Source organism: Erythrolamprus reginae, chromosome 1 (genome assembly GCF_031021105.1).
Source record: "Erythrolamprus reginae isolate rEryReg1 chromosome 1, rEryReg1.hap1, whole genome shotgun sequence".
NCBI lineage: Eukaryota > Metazoa > Chordata > Lepidosauria > Squamata > Dipsadidae > Erythrolamprus > Erythrolamprus reginae.
In genome coordinates, this window is record NC_091950.1 from 45,772,724 (window position 1) to 45,793,007 (window position 20,284).

Here is a 20,284-nt window from a genome sequence, read left to right on the forward strand (position 1 = left end):
TTTGTCAAGTACACATTTTAATATACATAGATATAACATTGTTTATATACCTAACATGGATACTGATAAGAGGGAACAATTGGACAGGGACGGTAGGCACACTAGTATGCTTATGCACACCACTTATTGACCTCTTAGGAATTGGGTGAGGTCAATAGTGGACATTTTAAGGTTAAAGTTTTGGGGGTTTGGTGATGAAACTAGAGAGTCAGGTAGTGAATTCCTGACATTAATCACTCTCTTGCTAAAATCGTATTTTCTACAGTCAAGTTTGGGGCGGTTCACTTTGAGTTTGTATCTATTATGTGCCTATGTATTGTTGTGGTTGAAGTTGAAGTAGTCATTGACAGGTAGAATGTTGTAGCAGATAATTTTATGAGCTATGCTTAGGCTGTGCTGAAGGCGACGTATTTCTAAACTTCCTAAGCCCAGGATTTCAAGTCTGGTTGCCTAAGGTATTCTGTTGCGAGTAGAGGAGTGGAGAGCTCTTCTAGTAAACTATCGCTGGACACTTTCTAATGTTTTGTCCAATATGCAGTGTAGTGGGTACAGATGAACTGTATCTCACTTTAGTTAGGAAATAGTGCAAATTTTAGAACAAGCCAGGTTTAAAAAAACGTGAATGTGTGCTTAGAAACAGGGTACTCAATCAAACTGCAATCAGTAGACAAATAGGCTTAGATCCTGTTTCATTTCCATGCAATTAACAGCTTTGCCAGTAGTATGGTACTTATAGCAAATTAAAACTGTGTAGGAACTGGGAGATTATATTAGGCCTCTCTTTGGCATGAAAACCTGCTGAGTGGCTTTCAGCCAGTGACACTTTTAGCCTATTCCAAGTCCAAAAGTTGTTGTGGGATCAACTATGCCGCCTTGAACTGCATCAAATAAGGGCAGGAGGTTGTAATAACAACAGCTGCTCTCCCACTCAGGGAAGTGTCTAATTTTCTTGATGTACAAACCATTACCAAGCAAGAGACTTCATTTCCCCTCATCATTCCCGCATGATAACGTTATCTGGTTTAGGAATGGCATTTGCAGCTATGAAATATAGCTAAGAATACAACATGCTATCTTTGAATTACACACATTCTCTGCTATGTATATGTGTGTAGATTCTGATGGCTTGTTCAAGGAATATAATGGAACTGGAAAAGGTGCAAAAAAGGGCAACAAGTATGATCAAGGAAATGGAGCACCTCCCTTATGAAACCAGATTGCAACGCCTTGGTCTCTTCAGCCTTGAAAGATGGCGTTTAAGGGGTGACTTGATCGAAGTGTATAAAATCATGCATGGGATAGAAAAGGTGGATAGAGAAAATCACACAGTACTAGGACGAAGGGGCACTCCTTAAAGAATTGACTCGAGACAGCGAGTAAACAAGACGGTTCTCTTTATTCAGCTCTTTCGGAAGTGACAATCAGCTGGAACGCGTCTCAGCTGTTTCAGGGAGAAAGCGCTCCTTTTATACAGTTTTGGTTCCTGCCTAAACCGAGCTGTCAGCGCCTCAACCAATCAGGCGCGACCTCTTATTTACATAATTTCCCTGGTTACAACTATTTACAGAGGATTCAACAGGTAAGAAAGCGAGGACAAATAAAGGGAAATATTTCTTCACCCAGAGGGTTATAGGTTTATGGAATTCACTTCCAGAAGAGTTTGTGACAGCTGTCAGCCTTAATAGCTTCAAGGCAGGATTAGACAGATTCATGGATGCCAAGTGTATTGGTGGTTATTGAAACGGATAATAATAATAATAATAATAATAATAATAATAATAATAATAATAATAATAATAATAATTTATTGGATTTGTATGCCGCCCCTCTCCGCAGACTCGGGGCAGCTAACAACAATAATAAACACAACATGTACAATCCAATAATAAAAAACAACTAAAAACCCCTATTATAAAACCAAACATACACACAAACATACCATGGATGTCCATGTGCCGCCTCTATGTTGGTTGAGGCAGGCAGGATTCCCTTGAGTACCATTTGTTGGGAGTCAAGGGAAAGGGAGGGTTTTGCCTTCTCTTTCTGCTCAAGTTCCCCATGTACAATTGGTGGGCCACTGTGTGACACAGAATGCTGGACTCGATGGGCTTTGGCCTGATTCAGCATGGCTCTTCTTATGTTCTTATGTAAGGAACTCTGTGAACTATTACAACAGTTTTGCCTTTTTTGGGGCAGGGGGTTTAATACACCTGCCCTTGCACGAACTGCTAGAATGGAATGGAATGGAACAGAACAGAACAGAATTCTTTATTGGCCAAGTGTGATTGGACACACAAGGAATTTGTCTTTGGTGAATAGGGGGATTGTGAACACCTAGTTGGACAGCTGTATTCTGGTTGATAATTACCGGCTGGGTAGACATGCATACTAATTGATAATGCTGTATCAATTTGGAATGCATTTCCCTATTTATTCTAAACTAATGCTTTCTTATGCAAAAATAGATAAAACATGGTAAAAAGAGATGTGAAAAGATTAGGCATCCTAATGATCCCCATTAAGTTAAATTACAGTGCTGCTTTCATATTCTCAAACACCTCAGTCTGATTGACAATGGTGGACTTAAAAACTCAAAATATCAGGAAGGCAAAGTTTGCCTTTCCCAGTTTTTCTGTGGTGTCCCATTTCCCTGATTCATCTCATATTTATTTATTTATTCGATTTTTTAATACCACCCTTCTCCTTAGACTCAGGGCGGCTTACAACATGTTAGCAATAGCACTTTTTAATAGAGCCAGCTGCGAGAGCAATCATGGGCTTTCCCAAATATGCCCATGTTACACCAACACTCCGCAGTTTGCATTGGTTGCCGATCAGTTTCCGGTCACAATTCAAAGTGTTGGTTATAAAGCCCTTCATGGCACTGGACCAGATTACCTCAGGGACCGCCTTCTGCTGCACGAATCCCAGCGACCAGTTAGGTCCCACAGAGTGGATCTTCTCCGGGTCCCGTCAACTAAGCAATGTTGCCTGGCGGGACCCAGGGGAAGAGCCTTCTCTGTGGCGGCCCCAGCCCTCTGGAACCAACTCCCCCCAGAGATTAGAACTGCCCCCACCCTCCTTGCCTTTCGTAAATAACTTAAAACCCACCTTTGCCGCCAGGCATGGGGGAATTGAGGTCCTCTTTTCCCCTAGGCCTTTACAATTCTATGCATGGTATGTATGTATGTATGTTTGGTTTTTATATTAATGGATTTTTAATCATTTCTAATACCAAATTACTATTGTACACTGTTTTATTGTCGCTGTTAGCTGCCCCGAGTCTCCGGAGAGGGACGGCATACAAATCCAATAAATGAATGAATGAATGAATGAATGAATGAATAAATAAATAAATAAATAAATAAATAAATATTGCCCCCAAAATCCAGAATTGATGACGAATCAGTATGAAGATGTTAAAGGGGGATTTGCTTAAGCTTTCTTTGTCTTTCTCGTTATCAGGTTTTTGGCGTTTTGGAGTCTCCTGAATTTTCCAGAATTTCTTCAACCTTCAGGCCAGTTATAAAAGGTGAAAAAGAAGAATTAGGGCACAATCATTTGCTTGGAGAAAATGGCTCAACTCCAAAGGTGACGATGATGCAGGTCATTGCGTCCAAAGTGGCAAGTGGTCATCATGCAGATACGCAGGTACAGTAGATAGGTATAAAAAGCATCTAACTTCTTGTTGGTGAATAGGACTGCAATTAATGTTAATGCAATTTTTAAAGAATGTTTCCATTTGATGTAATTTATGGTAATCAAAAGTTTGGATTTATGTATCACAGTAGGATGTTTTATTGATATTATATGGTAATGTATTATGACCTATAAAGCCCTTCATGGCACCGGACCAGATTATCTCAGGGACCGCCTTCTGCTGCACAAATCCCAGCGACCGGTTAGGTCCCACAGAGTGGGTCTTCTCTAGGTCCCGGCAACTAAACAATGCTGCTTGGCGGGCCCCAGGGGAAGAGCCTTCTTTGTGGCAGCCCCGGCCCTCTGGAACCAACTCCCCCCAGAGATTAGAATTGCCCCCACCCTCCTTGCCTTTCGTAAGCTCCTTAAAACCCACCTCTGCCGCCAGGCATGTGGGAATTGAGATGCTCTTTCCCCCTGGGCCTTTACAATTTCATGTGTGGTATGTCTGTATGTATGTTTGGATTTTTTTAAATATTAATGGGTTTTTTAATCATTTTTAGTATTTATTGGATTATTATTGTACATTGTTTTATTACTGTTGTTAGCCGCCCCGAGTCTCCGGAGAGGGGCAGCATACAAATCCAATAAATAAATAAAATAAATAAAATAAATTTTTACCTCAAAAGGTCACAAAATTGATTTGTAGTTAGAAATGCTTGAAAAGTTCAGTTACAAAAAAGAAACAAATATATAAGTGAGTACCTAGATCAGTGATGGTGAACCTGTGGCACGGGTGCCACAGGTGGCACTCGAAGCCATATCTGCTGGCATGTGAGTCGTTGCCTAGCTCAGCTCCAACGCGCATGTGTGTGCCAGCCAGCTGATTTTTGGCTCACACAGAAGTTCTCGTAGGGCATTTTTGGCTTCCAGGGGGATGCAGAGGGCATTTTTACCCTCCCCAGCTCCAGGGAAGCCTTTGGAGCCTGGGGAGGGTGAAACACAACCCTATTGGGCCCACTAGAAGTTGGGAAACAGGCCATTTTTGCCCTCCAAAGGGCCCTCCAGGGAGGCAGGGAAAGCAGTTTTCGTCCTCCCCCAGGTATAGAATTGTGGGTGTGGGCACTCACACATGTGGATAGGGCACGCGCACACTCTTTCGGCACCCAAGGAAAAAAAGGTTCGCCATCACTGGCCTAGATTAATGTGCAGATTGGAATGTGTTTAGAATAGAATAGAATAGAATTTTTATTGGCCAAGTGTGATTGGACACACAAGGAATTTGTCTTGGTGCATATGCTCTCAGCGTACATAAAATAAAATATACATTTGTCAAGAATCATGTGGTACAACACTTAATGATTGTCATAGGGGTCAAATAAGCAATGAAGAAGCAATATTAATAAAAATCTTAGGATATAAGCAACAAGTTACAGTCATACAGTCCAGCGTTTCCCAACCGGTGTGCCGCGGCACACTAGTGTGCCGCGAGACATGGCCAGGTGTGCCGCCAAGCTTCAGCTGGGTGGGGCGCTGCCGGTACTTCCGTCCTGGGGCTCCCGCTCGCAGCTGTTCCCCGCCTCCTGCTCGATGCCGCGGTTTTCGGCGCTCTCCTGCTGGGCCCCAAAGAAGGAAGGCAGGAAGGAAGAAGGAGAGCTCCATTCTTCGCACCTTTTTCCCGCCTTCCTTCTTTGGGGCCCAGCAGGAGAGCGCCGAAAACCGCGGCATCGAGCAGGAGGCGGGGGACAGCTGCGAGCGGGAGCCCCAGGACGGAAGTACCGTCAGCGCCCCGCCCAGCTGGAGCTTCTCTGGCGTCGATGGCAAGTGTCCGATGGGAGGGGGGGGTGGCCGCAGCGGCCGCAGGCAGTCGTGGGGAGATGGCGGCGGCGAGAGGGATCTCTCTCTCTCTCTCTCAGCTGACTGCAAACGGGAGCCCTGACGGTGGCGGTTGGATGTGCTGCTGGACGTCGTACATGCTGGCGCTGCGTGCCTGGCATATACGGTGTCCAGCACCACGTCCAGCTGCCGCCGTCAGGGCTCCCGCTTGCAGTCAGCTGAGAGAGAGAGAGAAAGAAAGAGAGACATATAAGAGAGGCAGAGAGAGAGAGAAAGAGAAACATAGCAAGAGAGGCAGAGAAAGAGAGACAGAGCAAGAAAGAGAGACAGCAAGAGAGGCAGAGAAAGAGAGATAGAGAAAGAGAGAGAGAAAGAGAGACATAGCAAGAGAGGCAGAGAGAGAGAAAAAGAAAGAGACATAGCAAGAGAAAAAGAGAGACTTAGCAAGAGAGACACACAGAGAGAGAGAGAAAGAGAAAGAAAGAGAGACATAGCAAGAGAGACAGAGAGAGAGAAAGAGAGAGAAAGAAAGAGAGATAGCAAGAGAGGCAAAGAGAAAGAAAGAGACATATAGCAAGACAGTGAAAGAGAGAGAGAGCAAGAGAGAGAGAAAAAAGTAAGAAAGAGATAGCAAGAGAGACAGAGAGAGCGAGCAAGGGAGAGAGAAAGACATAGAGGAAGGGAAGGAGGGAGAGAGAAAGAGAGCAAAAAAGAGAGGAAGAAAGAAAGAAAGAGGGATGGAGAGAGAGAAAGAAGGGAAGGAAGGAAAAGAGAGAAAGAGGGAGAAATAGAGCGAAAGGGAGGAAGAGAGAGGGGTTTTTTGTCCAAACTTTTCTTTAGCCCGCCCCCCCCTTTCAGTGTTCCCCAGGATTTTGAAAATATGAATAATGTGCCGCGGCTCAAAAAAGGTTGGGAAACACTGATACAGTCAACATGGGAGGAAATGGGTGAAAGGAATGATGAGAAAAACTAGTAGAATAGAAGTGCAGATTTAGTAGAAAGTCTGACAGTGTTGAGGGAATTATTTGTTTAGTAGAGTGATGGCGTTCGGAAAAAAACTGTTCTTGTGTCTAGTTGTCTTGGTGTGCAGTGCTCTGTAGCAACGTTTTGAGGGTAGGAGTTGAAACAATTTGTGTCCAGGATGTGAGGGGTCAGTAAACATTTTCCCCGCCCTCTTTTTGACTCGTGCAGTATACAGGTCCTCAATGGAAGGCAGGTTGGCAGCAATTGTTTTTTCTGCAGTTCTGATTATCCTCTGAAGTCTGTGTCGGTCCTGTTGGGTTGCAGCACCAAACCAGACAGTTATAGAGGTGCAGATGACAGACTCAATGATTCCTCTGTAGAACTGTGTCAGCAGCTCCTTGGGCAGTGAGGTTTTACTTTTTTGCAATACGTTGCACATTGTTCTTTTAAAAAACTAATTTAAATACATAAATAACTCTTATAACTGTTAAATGCAGTTATAAATTGTAAGAAAAGGTATTTGGAAATATAACCTGCAGTGTGCAATTTATTAGAGAAAGTGAATAACTGTAGGTATAATGTGTGGGTTATGCTCCTACTTTTTTGAAATGCTCAAATAGCCTTAAAATATTTAAGACTTCAGGTCCATATCCATTTACTTTGGAGTAACTCAGTAGGCCTTACTTTAGAGTTTATATACAGAGACTAATGTTTTTAACTGCATTCTTTGACATCTGCATACCCAGAAATTTCACATCAATGTAAATCAATACAAATGCCTGTACTTTATAATCAAACCAGTTGTAATATTATAGATACAGGAGAAATTTGAAGACCCCTCCCCACCTTAATTAACTAACCCCTTACATTACTTTAGTCTTCTATTATTTTAAAACTAAGGTTTTGATCTATGGCTGATTTTTTTTTGTTATATAGAATTTATTACTATGATATAATATGTTAATATAAATGTATTGATTTGGAGTTTTCATGCCTAGGTTTGAAATATATGGTTTCAATGTTTTAATGAATATGATATGAATAGACAATACTGTAGATTTCATGTTGACTGTAAAAAGTTCTTATTCTTTTGTAAATATCATGTAATACAAGTTCCTATTTGGTCTTAGACTTTGATTGCTTTTAGTAATCAATTTAATTCTTACTTATATGCATTGCCCTAGATGAAGAAATGTGGAGCAATTTTGGACTACCTAGAAAAACCTGAAAGGACAGAATTGGGAACTGTAAAGGGATTGAAAATGAAAAATAACTTTTCCATTGAAGCTTCCATTGATCCTTCATTTTCCTTCAAAACTTCAGATCTGAATCCAACTCTGTGCTTTGGCAAAGCAGTTACTTTTGCATATCTAGCTGTGATGGGATTTTAAAATGCCACACTAACGTTTGGTTAATCTTGTCTTAACCGTGTCACATCTTTTGCCTTTTGTAGATGTCATCTTCAGCCCAAAGCAGCCAAAAATGGGTCTCAAGGTGGGCAAGCCTTGCAGATAGTTACCCAGGCTCTGGTTCCGCTCCTGGAGCTGGGGATGCTGAACAGGGTTCTCTCTGTCAGGTTAGCACAGGTAGGTAAAGCAACTGATGCCATTCTCCCATTTCAAAAGATTTTAATTGTATAAAATCACCTTGATTCTGTTCCCATTTTGCACTGTTTTAAATTTTGGTTTATATTCCAAACTTAGATTCCAGTGTTTCTAAACTGGTTATTTTTGCTGGTAAGAATTCCTTTATATAGGTGACAATATCAAACTTTGCGATACTTGAAGAACTTCTCCCATGTCCAAATGTGAGTAGCTTCTGCTTTGGAATTCCAAATTGGATAGTAATGCATATCTTTCAGTATTGAAGTGACATGATCAAAGTAAACCACTGTATTTTTCAGAGTATAAGATGCACTTAACCCCCCCCCCCCGAGAATGAGAATGGAACTGTTGGTGCGTCTTATACACCGAAAACAGCCATGTTTTGCCTCCCAAAGGCCCCCCCCATCCCCATAATGGGCCCATTTTTTTGAAAAATTGGGTGCGTAGAGGTCCATAATCAATGGTATTAGATGTAGAGGGTTTGGGACGCCTGCAGAGTGCTCCTAACGGCTGAAGGAAGGCAAAGGCACACCCATTTTTTGTGAAAAAACAGGGGAAAATAGTCATTTTTTTACAAAAGCAGTGCTTTTGCCTTTCCCAAGCCCCCAGGAGCACTCTACAGGCTTCCCAAAACCTCTGCGCAACCTGTTTTTCACAAAAATGAGCCATTTTTGTAAAAACAAATGTGTTTTTGCCAGCCCCCAGAAGCACTCTGCAAGATTCCCAAACCATCTGTGCACAAAAACTGAGAGTGCAGAGGGTTGGGGAGGCCTGCTGAGTCCTCCTGGTGGCTGGGGGACGGCAAAAATGCCAGTTTGTGCGAAAAATGGGCCCATTTTTGCAAAGGATTTGGGACTGCTCCTATTTACCTCTTTGAAATCTTGGTGCATCTTATATACTGGTGTGTCTTTTAGTTCAAAAAATATGGTACTTTGTACTTTCTATGTAATTTATTTATGGAGCTTTCCTGAAGATTTTAGAATTTTAGAAAATCAGTTCTAAAATCTTGATAAGAATCTCCATGGAAAGAAAAGGCATATTTAAGTAGTATTTTTTTCTCTATAGAGAGTGATGAATGGGATAAAAGGACAAAGCTAAGGACACAAGAAAGACAAATATGATGCAAAGCTGTCTACCTTTGCATACAAAAGATCCTAATTTTTGAGTTTAATGACTGTCTTCCTATCTTTCTCAGAAAAGGATTCCAGTCCCAGAATGGGAGAATCTGATATTTCAGTGGCATCACGGACCAGACGACTTCTTCCTCAGCTCCCTCCAGGTGAAAAATTGGAAAGTCCAACACCAACTATTTTAATTTGTCATGAGACCTTTCCTGAAGTTTCCCAAATGAACTTTAGTAATGATTCTAGGGAAGAAATATATGTGGATTCTGACAATCGATTGTTAACTCAGGAAGATTTGGATCCAGATAGCCTTAGTGATGCCAGCAAATCTGATGATGGTATCAACTTGGAAAAATGTAGGAAAAGCCAGGATGGCACTAAAATGTCTGAAAAGAATCGAATAAGGTCTGAAAACGCAAAGTCTAGAAGCTCTCAATGTCCTATGCCAAGACTTTCAGGCTTGAGAGCATTAAGTGATCCACTGTCAACATCTTTTTATATGGGTGATGAGGCAGAAGAGATTGGGGTTCCTTCAAAGCTTACTTCAAGCATACCTCCTCCTCCTCTTGAAATAGACAAAGAAGAACCTCCTTTCAAGTATGGAAAGGCAGCTGCCAAAGGAATGAACAATACATGTCTTTACTCAAATGGAAAAATGGTTATGTCATTACATCAGGGACTACCAGAACAAGCTTTAGCCACAAAAGAAATTTCACCTTTTGTTAGACAAGAGAGTTTTACCAAAGAGAAGTCAAGCAGCAATGTTCCTCAGAACAGGCTACCACATATCTCAAGTCATCCTCTACTTAAAGATCTTGAGGTCACACGAGCAAATCGTATGGACTATAATCCTGAGACCCACCTCCTTCTCAAAGACACTGAAACTGCTCTGGCAGCCTTGGAAGCCAAAATTCTTTGTCAAACTCACCAGCTCGATGCACCAGAAAATCCTCCTGGACACTTAGAAGACTCTTTATCTGGAGAGTCCGATGTGGACACAGCCAGCACGGTCAGCTTGGTAAGTGGTAAAAATCTGCCAAGTCACCCTCCAAAGCAAAAATCAGTGACACCCGTACAGAAAGAACGGCCATCGTCCGTGCCATCTGGCCAAGAGCAAAATATTCAAGCTAGTGCACGTGACAGGCTTTCAGAAAAACGGAAAGCGATTCCACCTGAGACTGGGAGCAAAGGTGAAAACGCGAGACGTTTTCAAGTGAAACACAGCGTGGGAACCAGCGCCTCTCAGGATTATACAGATGATGAGAGAAGTAGCAGCCTCCCATATTTGCCTCCAAGTGAAATAGCCTCTTCTGACCAGGAACAACCCCCCTCAAGGCCTCTTTCTAAGAAGAAGCTTTTCTCACAGTCAACCAAAGAAGATCACAGCAAGGTAACCACAACGGTGCAAAAGATTCAACAAGTCCTTACCAGGTCAAATAGTCTATCGACTCCAAGGCCCACGAGAGCCTCCAAACTTCGCCGAGCCCGGCTGGGAGATACATCAGACAACGAGAGTGCCGACACGGAGAAAACAGCAGCACATCCCGAGGGAACCACAGCATCTTCCAAGCAACCGGTAGAGGCCAAGAAGCTCTCAAGGCTTGACATTCTTGCCATGCCAAGGAAACGGGCAGGATCTTTCACAGTGCCAAGTGACTCTGAAAGTGCCCCAGCAAAGCCAACCTTTTCTGGGCGCAGTGCAGAGTCGTACTATTCTACTCGAAAACCGCTCGTTTCAGAAGCTAAAAATGCCGTTAAGAAAACGGCATCAGTAGCAGCTGCTTCCAAGCAATCTTTCAGCAGGACACGTTCCAGCAGTGTGAAATATGCCTCTACCTCCAGTGAGTAATTGGGTCTTTGCACTTTTTGTCCTTTATAATTATGATTTCCCAACACAAATCGCCTAAGTTGTGCAAAAGATAATGGAGACACTAACTCCATAATATAATCCTCCTTCATATTTTTTTTTCATTTTGAATAATCAAAACAGAATCCCTTATTTATAGCCTCAAAGGCTATTATAATGCAACAATCCTGTTCAAAGTCACTGTATATCCATCCTGCATGTCCAGCCTCTTATCATTTCCATCATGTACTTCTGTATAGCTCCTTAGATAAGGCACTGATAAAATGCTTCTACTTGTGGCTAGAAAAATGGTTGTATTTCCTAAATATCCTCTTTTTGAATTTTCTATAGATCCCGAAAGTGGCAAAATTGCATATTTCTTACATCAAGCAATTTATGGGGAATCATAAATCTCCCCCCAGTGTCTTCTAAATTAGAATTCTAGATTATATTAGCAAAATAGGTGTGACATAAGTCACTTAGTAGTGAGACAGGCAGCATATAAATTTAAAAAATCATAAAACAACAACTGTATAGCTTCAAATGGAAAGGCAACTATAATTGACATGGTCCTTCCCTGTAGAGGATTATATTCACAGAAAAGACAATTTGTCATTGTATTCCATTTTCATCAGATATGCACATGTCATATCAATAGTATGAGGTATAGGACACTGTGCTCTCCAGATATTTTGGATTGTGTCTCCCACAATTTTGGCCAGTATCAATGATGTCTGGGACATCATTTTGGGTTGACATCCAAAAATTTTGAAGGCACCAAATTCCCTATCTTGAATATAAAGAAACTTTTTGCCAAACTGCATTATTTTACTAACCAACTCCTATGTTTTTTTTATTTAGCACTGGGAGAAGCCAAGAGTGTAAGAAATGATCATAACTTGGTGTATCCCCAGGGAATGAGTTTGGAATATGCAGAACCATTTATTTATAAGCAATTTCAGTTTATCTCTTGTGAATATTTAAAGCAAGTCCTATTCAAATGAATTAAAGCCTTTGAATGATACCACATATGAATAGACAAATAATAGTGTGCATAATGGGAAGTAAGGATCCAAAGTTATAGATTATGTATTCTGGGGCAAAGTTGCTTATTTCAGTTTTCACCTCAGTCTTAATTTTGCCCGCTCTTTCTTTCAAATGAATTGGTTTTTTGTCTCCTAGTGTTTTGCAGCAATGGCTAACAATTTTCAGTGTAGACGTTAAGATTGGGAATCCACACCAATCGCCACCTGACTAATATTTCTATCCTAACTAACGTCCTGTAGGTTCTGGACTCTCTACTTCATCTGCATTGACTCTAGTTTGTAGAAGGGCAATTCTACAAGTGTTTCAGAATTCAGCCTTGACTAATAGCCTACATAACATGGTTTTGTCTCTCGTGAATTCATTTTGGAGTGGGTGAGACACAAATAAACATAGATAACTTTAAACTCAGTATTAATTTAGATAAAAGAACCTCACATAGCAGTTCTGAATCATTACTTTCCAAAAACAGATTGGAGTGCAATCCCAACAGTTCTGGAAGTTACAGATAGTCCTCGATTTATAACCATTTGTTTAGTGACTGAAGATGCAACAGGGCTGAAAATGTGACCTGTGACCATTTTTCACACATTGCAGCATTCCCATGGTCAAGTGATCAGGATTTGGATGCTTGGCAATTATCATGTTTTATGACAATTGCAGTGTCCTGGTTCAGGGGTTGGTTCCTCCTGGTTCAAACCGGTTCGCCTGAACAGGTAGTGACCCACTAGTGACATCACAATGATGTCACCAAGCATGATTGGTTGGTGCTGGTCCATGGGCACTGCTATCATTTTTTAAAAAATTGATTTTTTTTAAAAAAAATTCCTTCTGAGCTTGCACAGAAGCTGAGCTCCTGCACTGTGCATGCAGTCACCATCTTTTTTTTGGCTTTGAGGGTTTTCCCCCCTGGATTTTTCATTACTGTACATGCCCCTGCAGCGTGGTAGGGAGGGAGCGAATCAGCAGCAAGGTAAGTTGGAACTCACCCATCCTGGTATCATGTGATTACTTTTGCGGCAAAGCAAGCAAAGGGGAAACCGTATTCACTTAAAACCGTGTTACTAACTTAACAATTGCAGTAATTTACTTAGCAACTATGTCTTAAAATGGGACAAAAGTGACTTAACAACTGTCTTGCTTAGCAACAGAAATTTGGACCTCTATTGTGGTCATACATCAAGGACTATGTGTACATGGTTCAAGAGAGCTGTTACAAAAGAAAATAATATCAGTAAATACAACCAGTAAATGCAACCAGGGACATCTAATTCGGCAGCAACTCTTCATCATTACGTACAATGTGAAGGCCATACACACAGATTTAATCTCTTATATATAACATGTGAGACTGCCAAGTTACCCTTCTTGCAAGGTTTTCTTTTTCACTCACTGCTTGTTTACACATTCAGTAATGCTGAAGTAATTAATTGCCCATTGTTTGTTAACAAGTTTTAATTGCTGGATGGTACAAATTAAAATCAAACAAAAAGACTTGGAAAGTTGAAGTCCTCTGCAGGTTGCTTTTCTTCTTGGAAATAAATAGGCATGTTTATCTCTGACCCTCTGGAATTCATTGTCCCCCCTGAGAACTGGACTACCCCTACCCTATTGGCCTCCCGCAAAGCAGTGCAGTACTGGCTCTTCCGGCAAGCCTGGGGCCGTTGATCTCACCATTATATCCTTATAAGACCCAGCCTTAATTGTTCTTAATTGTTTTTAATTGATGGTTTTGATATTCAATAACTTTGTTGTGAGCCGCCCAGAGTCCTCCGGAAGTTGGGCGGCATACAAGCTGAACAAACAAACAAACAAACAAACAAGCAAGCAAGCAAATAAATAAATGTAGTACCAGCTTGTGTCTGCTTGAGCTTTTTGTTTAACAGATATTGGAGATCAGTGTAAAGCCTATAATTCAGGAATAAAAGCTCTTTTGAAAGGCTTGATTTTCATTTCTGGCATCTCAGAAGATGAACACTTAAAATTCCTTTCTAGCAAATTGCAGTAAGTTAATGTAGATAGTGTCTAAAACAAGCTAGATTTGCTAGCTATTGGGTAGTTTTCTGGGCTTCAGCGTATGATATGTTGTTGCAAGCCACAAGTCACTTGTTAGTGACATGAGTGGCATGTAAATTTAATAAATGTAAACAAGGCAATTCAGAATCAAATGGGCCATTCCATAGCCAAAGGAAAAATAATATAAATCTTATTTAAAATAAAGGCTTTTGCTTACTGGCTTTCTTCTCATTTTTCTTTACTGTCATGCTGTCACAACTACTATAAAGACTTAGGTATTTTTATTTTTTAGGTCCAAAGTTTTGAATTTTTGCTTTATATATTTTTTCTTTTTTTGCAGTTTCTATAATAAATAATTTAGCTGTAAACATTCTGATGAGAGGATCAAACCATTGTTTTATTAAAATGGTTATCTCCAAACCTCTTATAAGCAGCTTTGGAAAGTTTGAAATCACTGAATAAAAAATAGCAATGCTGAATTAAATACCAATTTAAGAAACCTGGTAATAGGAGGGGTCTAGTGTAAGGACTGGGGTTTGCTCCTTAGTAGCAATGAAGGTGTTATCTAGATTGGGTAATGAAACATCTGCAAGAAAACAAACAATCTCAGCACTAAGGACCCCTCATTTCAACCCTGAGCTACAAATATTCTCCTTTATTGGAACCTGTAGTATTCCTGACTGTGTAAACAAGCCAACCATTTCTGCTTTTCCTGCTGGCCTTGGAGCTACTTACTTGTACTTGGAAATGGAGCCATCTGACATTAATGATTCCTAAGGTGAATACATGGAAGATTAACTCGCCTAATTGTCTCTCTTTGGCCTTTTGTGCACATTGAGATGAAAAACCCATGCCACGTGTAGAAAAATCCTACCGTGTCAAAAGTTTACAGTTATATGTGTCTTGCAAAATATTTTTCGTTCATTGATAGTGATTAATGTAACTTATGACAACAGACAGATGGGGATGACCATTTTACCACACATTTCAACACGCATTTGTACTTGATCTGATGAATAATTCCTACTGCTTTAGAGGTTGATATAAATTGATTCTTAATCCTATATGATAAATTGTTTCTCCTTGGTTGCCTGCCTGTAGCTTTATTCTAGTGTTGGCTATATGGGCAACTAACAAATGTAGAGCATGGGTCAGTGTGAAACAGCTCATCCCTAACATCATGTGCCCATCTAACTCTACACATAATCTTTACACATTAGATAAAATTGCAGAAAGGAAATCAGCTAAAGGTTCCTGAACAATAGGAATTGTCAACATTAGATTTGATGGAACCACAAAATTAAAAACATGCTCTAAAAGATAGCTGATATCTCAGAAAATCATTAAATTTCTGAGGATTTTGTATTTTTCCCCATATTTTTCAAGACTTGAGGAAGATGTTTGGTGTTCTTATCTAAAATCTTTTGAGGTACATGGGAATTGTACTAGAAATCGCTATGAAATTTGAAGATTTGTACAGTTTGGAGCATTGTTTTATTTTTTCAATGCTTGTGTCATTGCGGCCTTATCCTACCTCAGTGTTTCCCAACCTTGGCAACTTGGAGATATCTGGACTTCAACTCCCAGAATTCCCCAGCCAGCATTCGCTGGCTGGGGAATTCTGGGTGTTGAAGTCCAAATGTCTTCAAGTTGCCACGGTTGGGAAACACTGTCCTACCTGATTGAGGGGGTGGGGAAAGGGATTCAGTTGAGCATGTAATCAGCTTAGCTTCCAAATGGAATAATATCTCTTCACTGGGGAGCATGTTTTATCAAGCAATGAGAAAAACATTAGCAAAGTGGCCACCAGATGATTAGAAATAAAGCGTATGACAGATGTGTGATAAGTATGTGGTAATTGGGTCATCTACATCCATTCCAGTTAAAGTGCAAGCTATTTGATTTTTGCCTATTAAAAGTCTCTTCCATCTCATGGTATGCACCAAAATTTCCTTACCCCTTCTTTTCTTGGGCTGATTGCATTTGTGTTATGGCTTTTTTTGAAGTCTTGTCTTTACTTTTCTTCAATTTTTTCTTCCTTACCACCGTCTGAAAACCAATTCATTTTATATAAGCTTCGAGGAGGCGGCATCAGGGCTCAGATTATACTTCCACTTCCGAGGAGGAGTATGGCTCAAATCACAGTTCCCCTAAACACAAACGCTCCCATACCTCAACAGCCACCCAGACTCCCAGGACCCGCGGCTCCGGGTTGAATAAACAGAAGCATAGCAACAGCCGAGAGATGGAAGACGAAGATTATGGTGAACAGGATCCCTACAGTTTCATTGTGCAGACTGCAGAGATAGCAGAAATAGCCAGGTGAGACACAGTTTGGCAATACTTTGAGCAACGGATCAAACAGGTGAAGTGGGTACAGGTGAGAAAATATTACACTGAATCCAAAGAGAAGCTACCTTTGTTTCCTCCCAAATAAGACCAGGTCTTGTTTTCTTTTGGGCCCCAAAAGTAAGCACTAGGGTTTATTTTCGGGGGTGGGGGTGGTGTCTCATTTTCCCCCCCAGGTATGGGAAGCCCACTTCTACTACTTGCTTGCAGTGGGGCAGAAGGCCACGTGATGCACGGGTGCTGTCACTGCAAGGCAGAGTGATCATAATAATTTAATAATAATAATTTATTAGATTTGTATACCGCCCCTCTCCGAAGACTCGGGGCGGCTATGTATGGCCTCAGGGCCCCCTCAGCCAGGCCATACATGCCCCGACACCTGCCTTGCCTCTTGACCATGGCACCAACATGCCACTCGGCCTACTGCTCTGTTGCAGCCATGAGCCAGCAGAAGTGGGACAGTGGCCATGTAAGCTCTTGCTGCACGTGGCCGCCACCATCTTGTCTTGCCTTGTTGACATGGCACCATGAGCAACTAGATGGAATGGGTGGCCGGACGGCTATGCAGTAAGGCTTATTTTGGGAGCAGGGCTTATATTTGGTGCATGCATAAAACATAGGGCTTATTTTCAGGATAGGTCTTATTTTTATGGAAATGGTAGTTTGGCATTAAATGAACTAATGCAATGACTATGTTGTACAGTGATTTTACAGCACTTTTTAGCACTTGTTTTAGTGGTGCCTCATGTTTCCTATCATCCACAACATACTGCCTATAAAAAAATAACAGGAAAAAGAAATTGTGCTTTTCCACTCAGCTGCTGCTTCAGCCCCCTGTGCATTTACGACCCAAGTTATAAATGCACCGTGTTTTGGGCAACTCTTCGGGCTTCCACAGATTGGATTGGTTGAAGATCAGCAGTGTGGATACTTTGGTTTTCAGGTGTGGGACTTCCAAAACTGTAAAAAAGACTCTATAATAGCCAATCTTTAGTCCTGCCACTTTTTATCTGCAGCCATTGCTCTTGCCAGCCTCAAAAGTTGTTAAGTTTTTACCTCCTTCAATATGTTTCAGTTTAGAAAAATGCAAATGTACTGTATCTAATTAGCAGTTTAAAATAGTAAGTTGAAATGGTTATGTGACAATGAATATATGATTAAAAGACAGGTTACAATTCTGGCAAACCTAACTTTGTAGAAGTTTAAAAACATAAACCAGAACATTTCAAATAACGACCCACAGCATTTGTCACAATTACATTTTTATCTTCAGATACATTTTACTGCCTTGACATATTTAATGATTTGTTTATCCCAAGCAATTGAGGCAGCAGGGTAGGTAATACGACTACTGGGAATAGTTGGAAAACCTCAAAGCCATTGCTTTTACTTCAGCAGTTGATTGGGAAAATGGCCTCCTACTAGCTCAATGGTGAACTCAGGGTCCCTTGGTCTGTTAGTCCCATGTCTCTGCTGGACTATAGGATAGACTGGTGCCTGAAATCTGAAACCCTGAAAGCAACAATACTAAGTTAGATCAAATTTAGGTTCCACATATAACTGTTTTCTAAATACCTTGTAATTTTTGATGTCCTATGCCATGGTTACATATTCAACCCCAATTTGTCTCATTGGATCACATTGTAACATAGATTTTGGGCCTTTCCCACTGCCATTCTGGCTGACATTGATGAGAATGAACATCTGGAAGGCACTTGTTGCCTATCCTTTATAGTATTTTCTTCAGGACATAAATACACGTCTTCAGTAAAACTCTCTTTTTACGACCCTGTAATCCCTTAATTCGAGGTAGAGTTGAGGCACTGAACCAGCTGGCTTTTACTGTCCAGATGCCTTACACGGCGTTTGCAGCAGATATTATCATTTTGAGCCCAAGGAGAGAAACATCTGCTGCTACTTAGGATTGAACTCTCAACCTTCTGAATGAGAGATGGACATCTTCACCACTAGGCTATCACATCGCTCAAATACAATTCTTCAATATCAAGCAGAAAACATTGCATGAGAAACAATCATTTTTATAATTTTTAAATAGCAAAATTAGAGGCTGTGTGTTTTTCTAATGGAATATAATTAGTATCTAGAGTAGATTTTATATGTTCCCATGTCAGGAATCCTTCTCTCTGAACTCTTTAACTCCTATTTATTATATATGTAGAAGGAGACAGAAAGCTCCTTCTCGTTATGAATCATACATTGTATTAAAATTTATTAGCCCTGCTTAAAGTGTTCATACCATTCTTCTAGATTAAGCCAGACCTTGGTAAAAGATGTAGCAATCCTTGCTCGAGAGATTCACGATGTTGCTGGAGATGGCGATTCCCAGAGCTCATCTGGAACAGGCCCAAGTACCGCTCACAGTTCTGTGCCTAACACCCCTGCTTCAACCATCTCGGCAAGAGAAGAGGTATGAGAGCTGCTTATAGTTGTGAATACGTGGGTGCAACTTCATTGACCAGAAGTCCAGCCTGATTCATAATAAAGCACCCAATTATTTTCATATACAAGCAAGCTTACCTCTATATATGGTTATTCTGTACTGAAATGGTAAAATTCTTGCGACATACCCATGTTGCTAAGTAGCAGAATCTGACTATAAAATAGTTGGTTTTAGGATTTCTGTCAGTCATAAGGTACTTTGCACTTTGTGGCAAAAAAGTTTCACCCTAAAACCCCTCAACTTGGAAGAGTTTTTTTAAAGCAATGATTCGTAAACTTCAGATCGTGCAGAATGTGGCCGGGAGAGCCATCGTGGGGCTTCCTAGATTCGCCCACATTTCTGCAACACTCCACGGCCTACACTGGCTGCCGATTGGTTTCCGGTCACAATTCAAAGTGTTGGTAATGACCTTTAAAGCCCTACATGGCATTGGGCCAGAATACATCCGGAACAGTCTTCTACCGCACGAATCCCAGCGGCCGATAAGGTCCCACAGAGTTGGCCTTCTCCGGGTCCCGTCGACCAAACAATGTCATTTGGCGAGGCCCAGGGGAAGAGCCTTCTCTGTGGCGGCCCCGGCCCTCTGGAATCAACTCCCCCTGGAGATTAGAACAGCCCCCACCCTCCTTGTCTTTTGCAAACTACTCAAGACCCACCTTTGTCGCCAGCCATGGGGGAGTTAAGATATTTCTTCCCCTAGGCTATTACAAGTTATGCATGGTATGTTTGTGTGTATGTCTGGTTTTTTATAATTAGGGCTTTTAGTTGTTTTATTAAATTGGATTGTTACATATTGTCTTTTACTATTGTTGTTAGCCGCCCCGAGTCTGCGGAGAGGGGCGGCATACAAATCCAATAAATAAATAAATAATAAATAAACCCAATTGTATTAAACTTGTATAAAAAGTGCAGCCAAGAAAAATATGACTCATGGATTCAGTCATACCTGATCTATATGAACATTGTAATATTGGATTTTTTAAAGAATGTGACTTCCAGCACTGGTGAAGGGACAGCATTAAAACAAACTCTGGAAAAGTTAATACTCCATTGATAATTGGACTAGGAGATTACAAATATTTTGTAGAATTGTGCCTCTAAATTTTCCTCATAGGATGGGAGACCTTCTGTGTACTGAATGTCTCAGCTTGTTTTTTTTTAAATGTATTTAAACCATTGCCTATTATTTAATTGGCTTTATCCAAACCCAAAATCAAAATAAACCTAGAAGATCGATTGTATGCATTTAAATTAACATTTGTGTTCACCATCAATATCTAAAACTATCCCTTGTAATTATAGAAATGAGCCCAGTTGAGACCAGATTAACATTTAGGCATTTAAATGGAATGGATTGCCAGATTCTGCTTTCTATTCTGGAGAATTTTGTCCCTGGTCTCCC

At 40.9% G+C, this 20,284-nt stretch overlaps 1 protein-coding gene across 10 annotated transcripts in view; it reads left to right on the plus strand.

The window, feature by feature from the left end:
• The window catches only part of CEP170B (centrosomal protein 170B), a 100,898-nt gene that overhangs the window by 58,592 nt on the left and 22,022 nt on the right, over nucleotides 1–20,284 (plus strand). For 7 of the 10 annotated variants that reach the window (XM_070751418.1, XM_070751391.1, XM_070751374.1 and 4 more), the window contains exons 10-14: nucleotides 3,466–3,651; nucleotides 7,892–8,024; nucleotides 9,238–11,007; nucleotides 16,148–16,394; nucleotides 18,690–18,849. In XM_070751418.1, the coding sequence (XP_070607519.1) occupies nucleotides 3,466–3,651; nucleotides 7,892–8,024; nucleotides 9,238–11,007; nucleotides 16,148–16,394; nucleotides 18,690–18,849 (2,496 nt within the window). The remainder of the gene's footprint in view (nucleotides 1–3,465; nucleotides 3,652–7,891; nucleotides 8,025–9,237; nucleotides 11,008–16,147; nucleotides 16,395–18,689; nucleotides 18,850–20,284) is intronic. The other 3 variants (XM_070751448.1, XM_070751428.1, XM_070751437.1) reach the window with 1 other exon arrangement.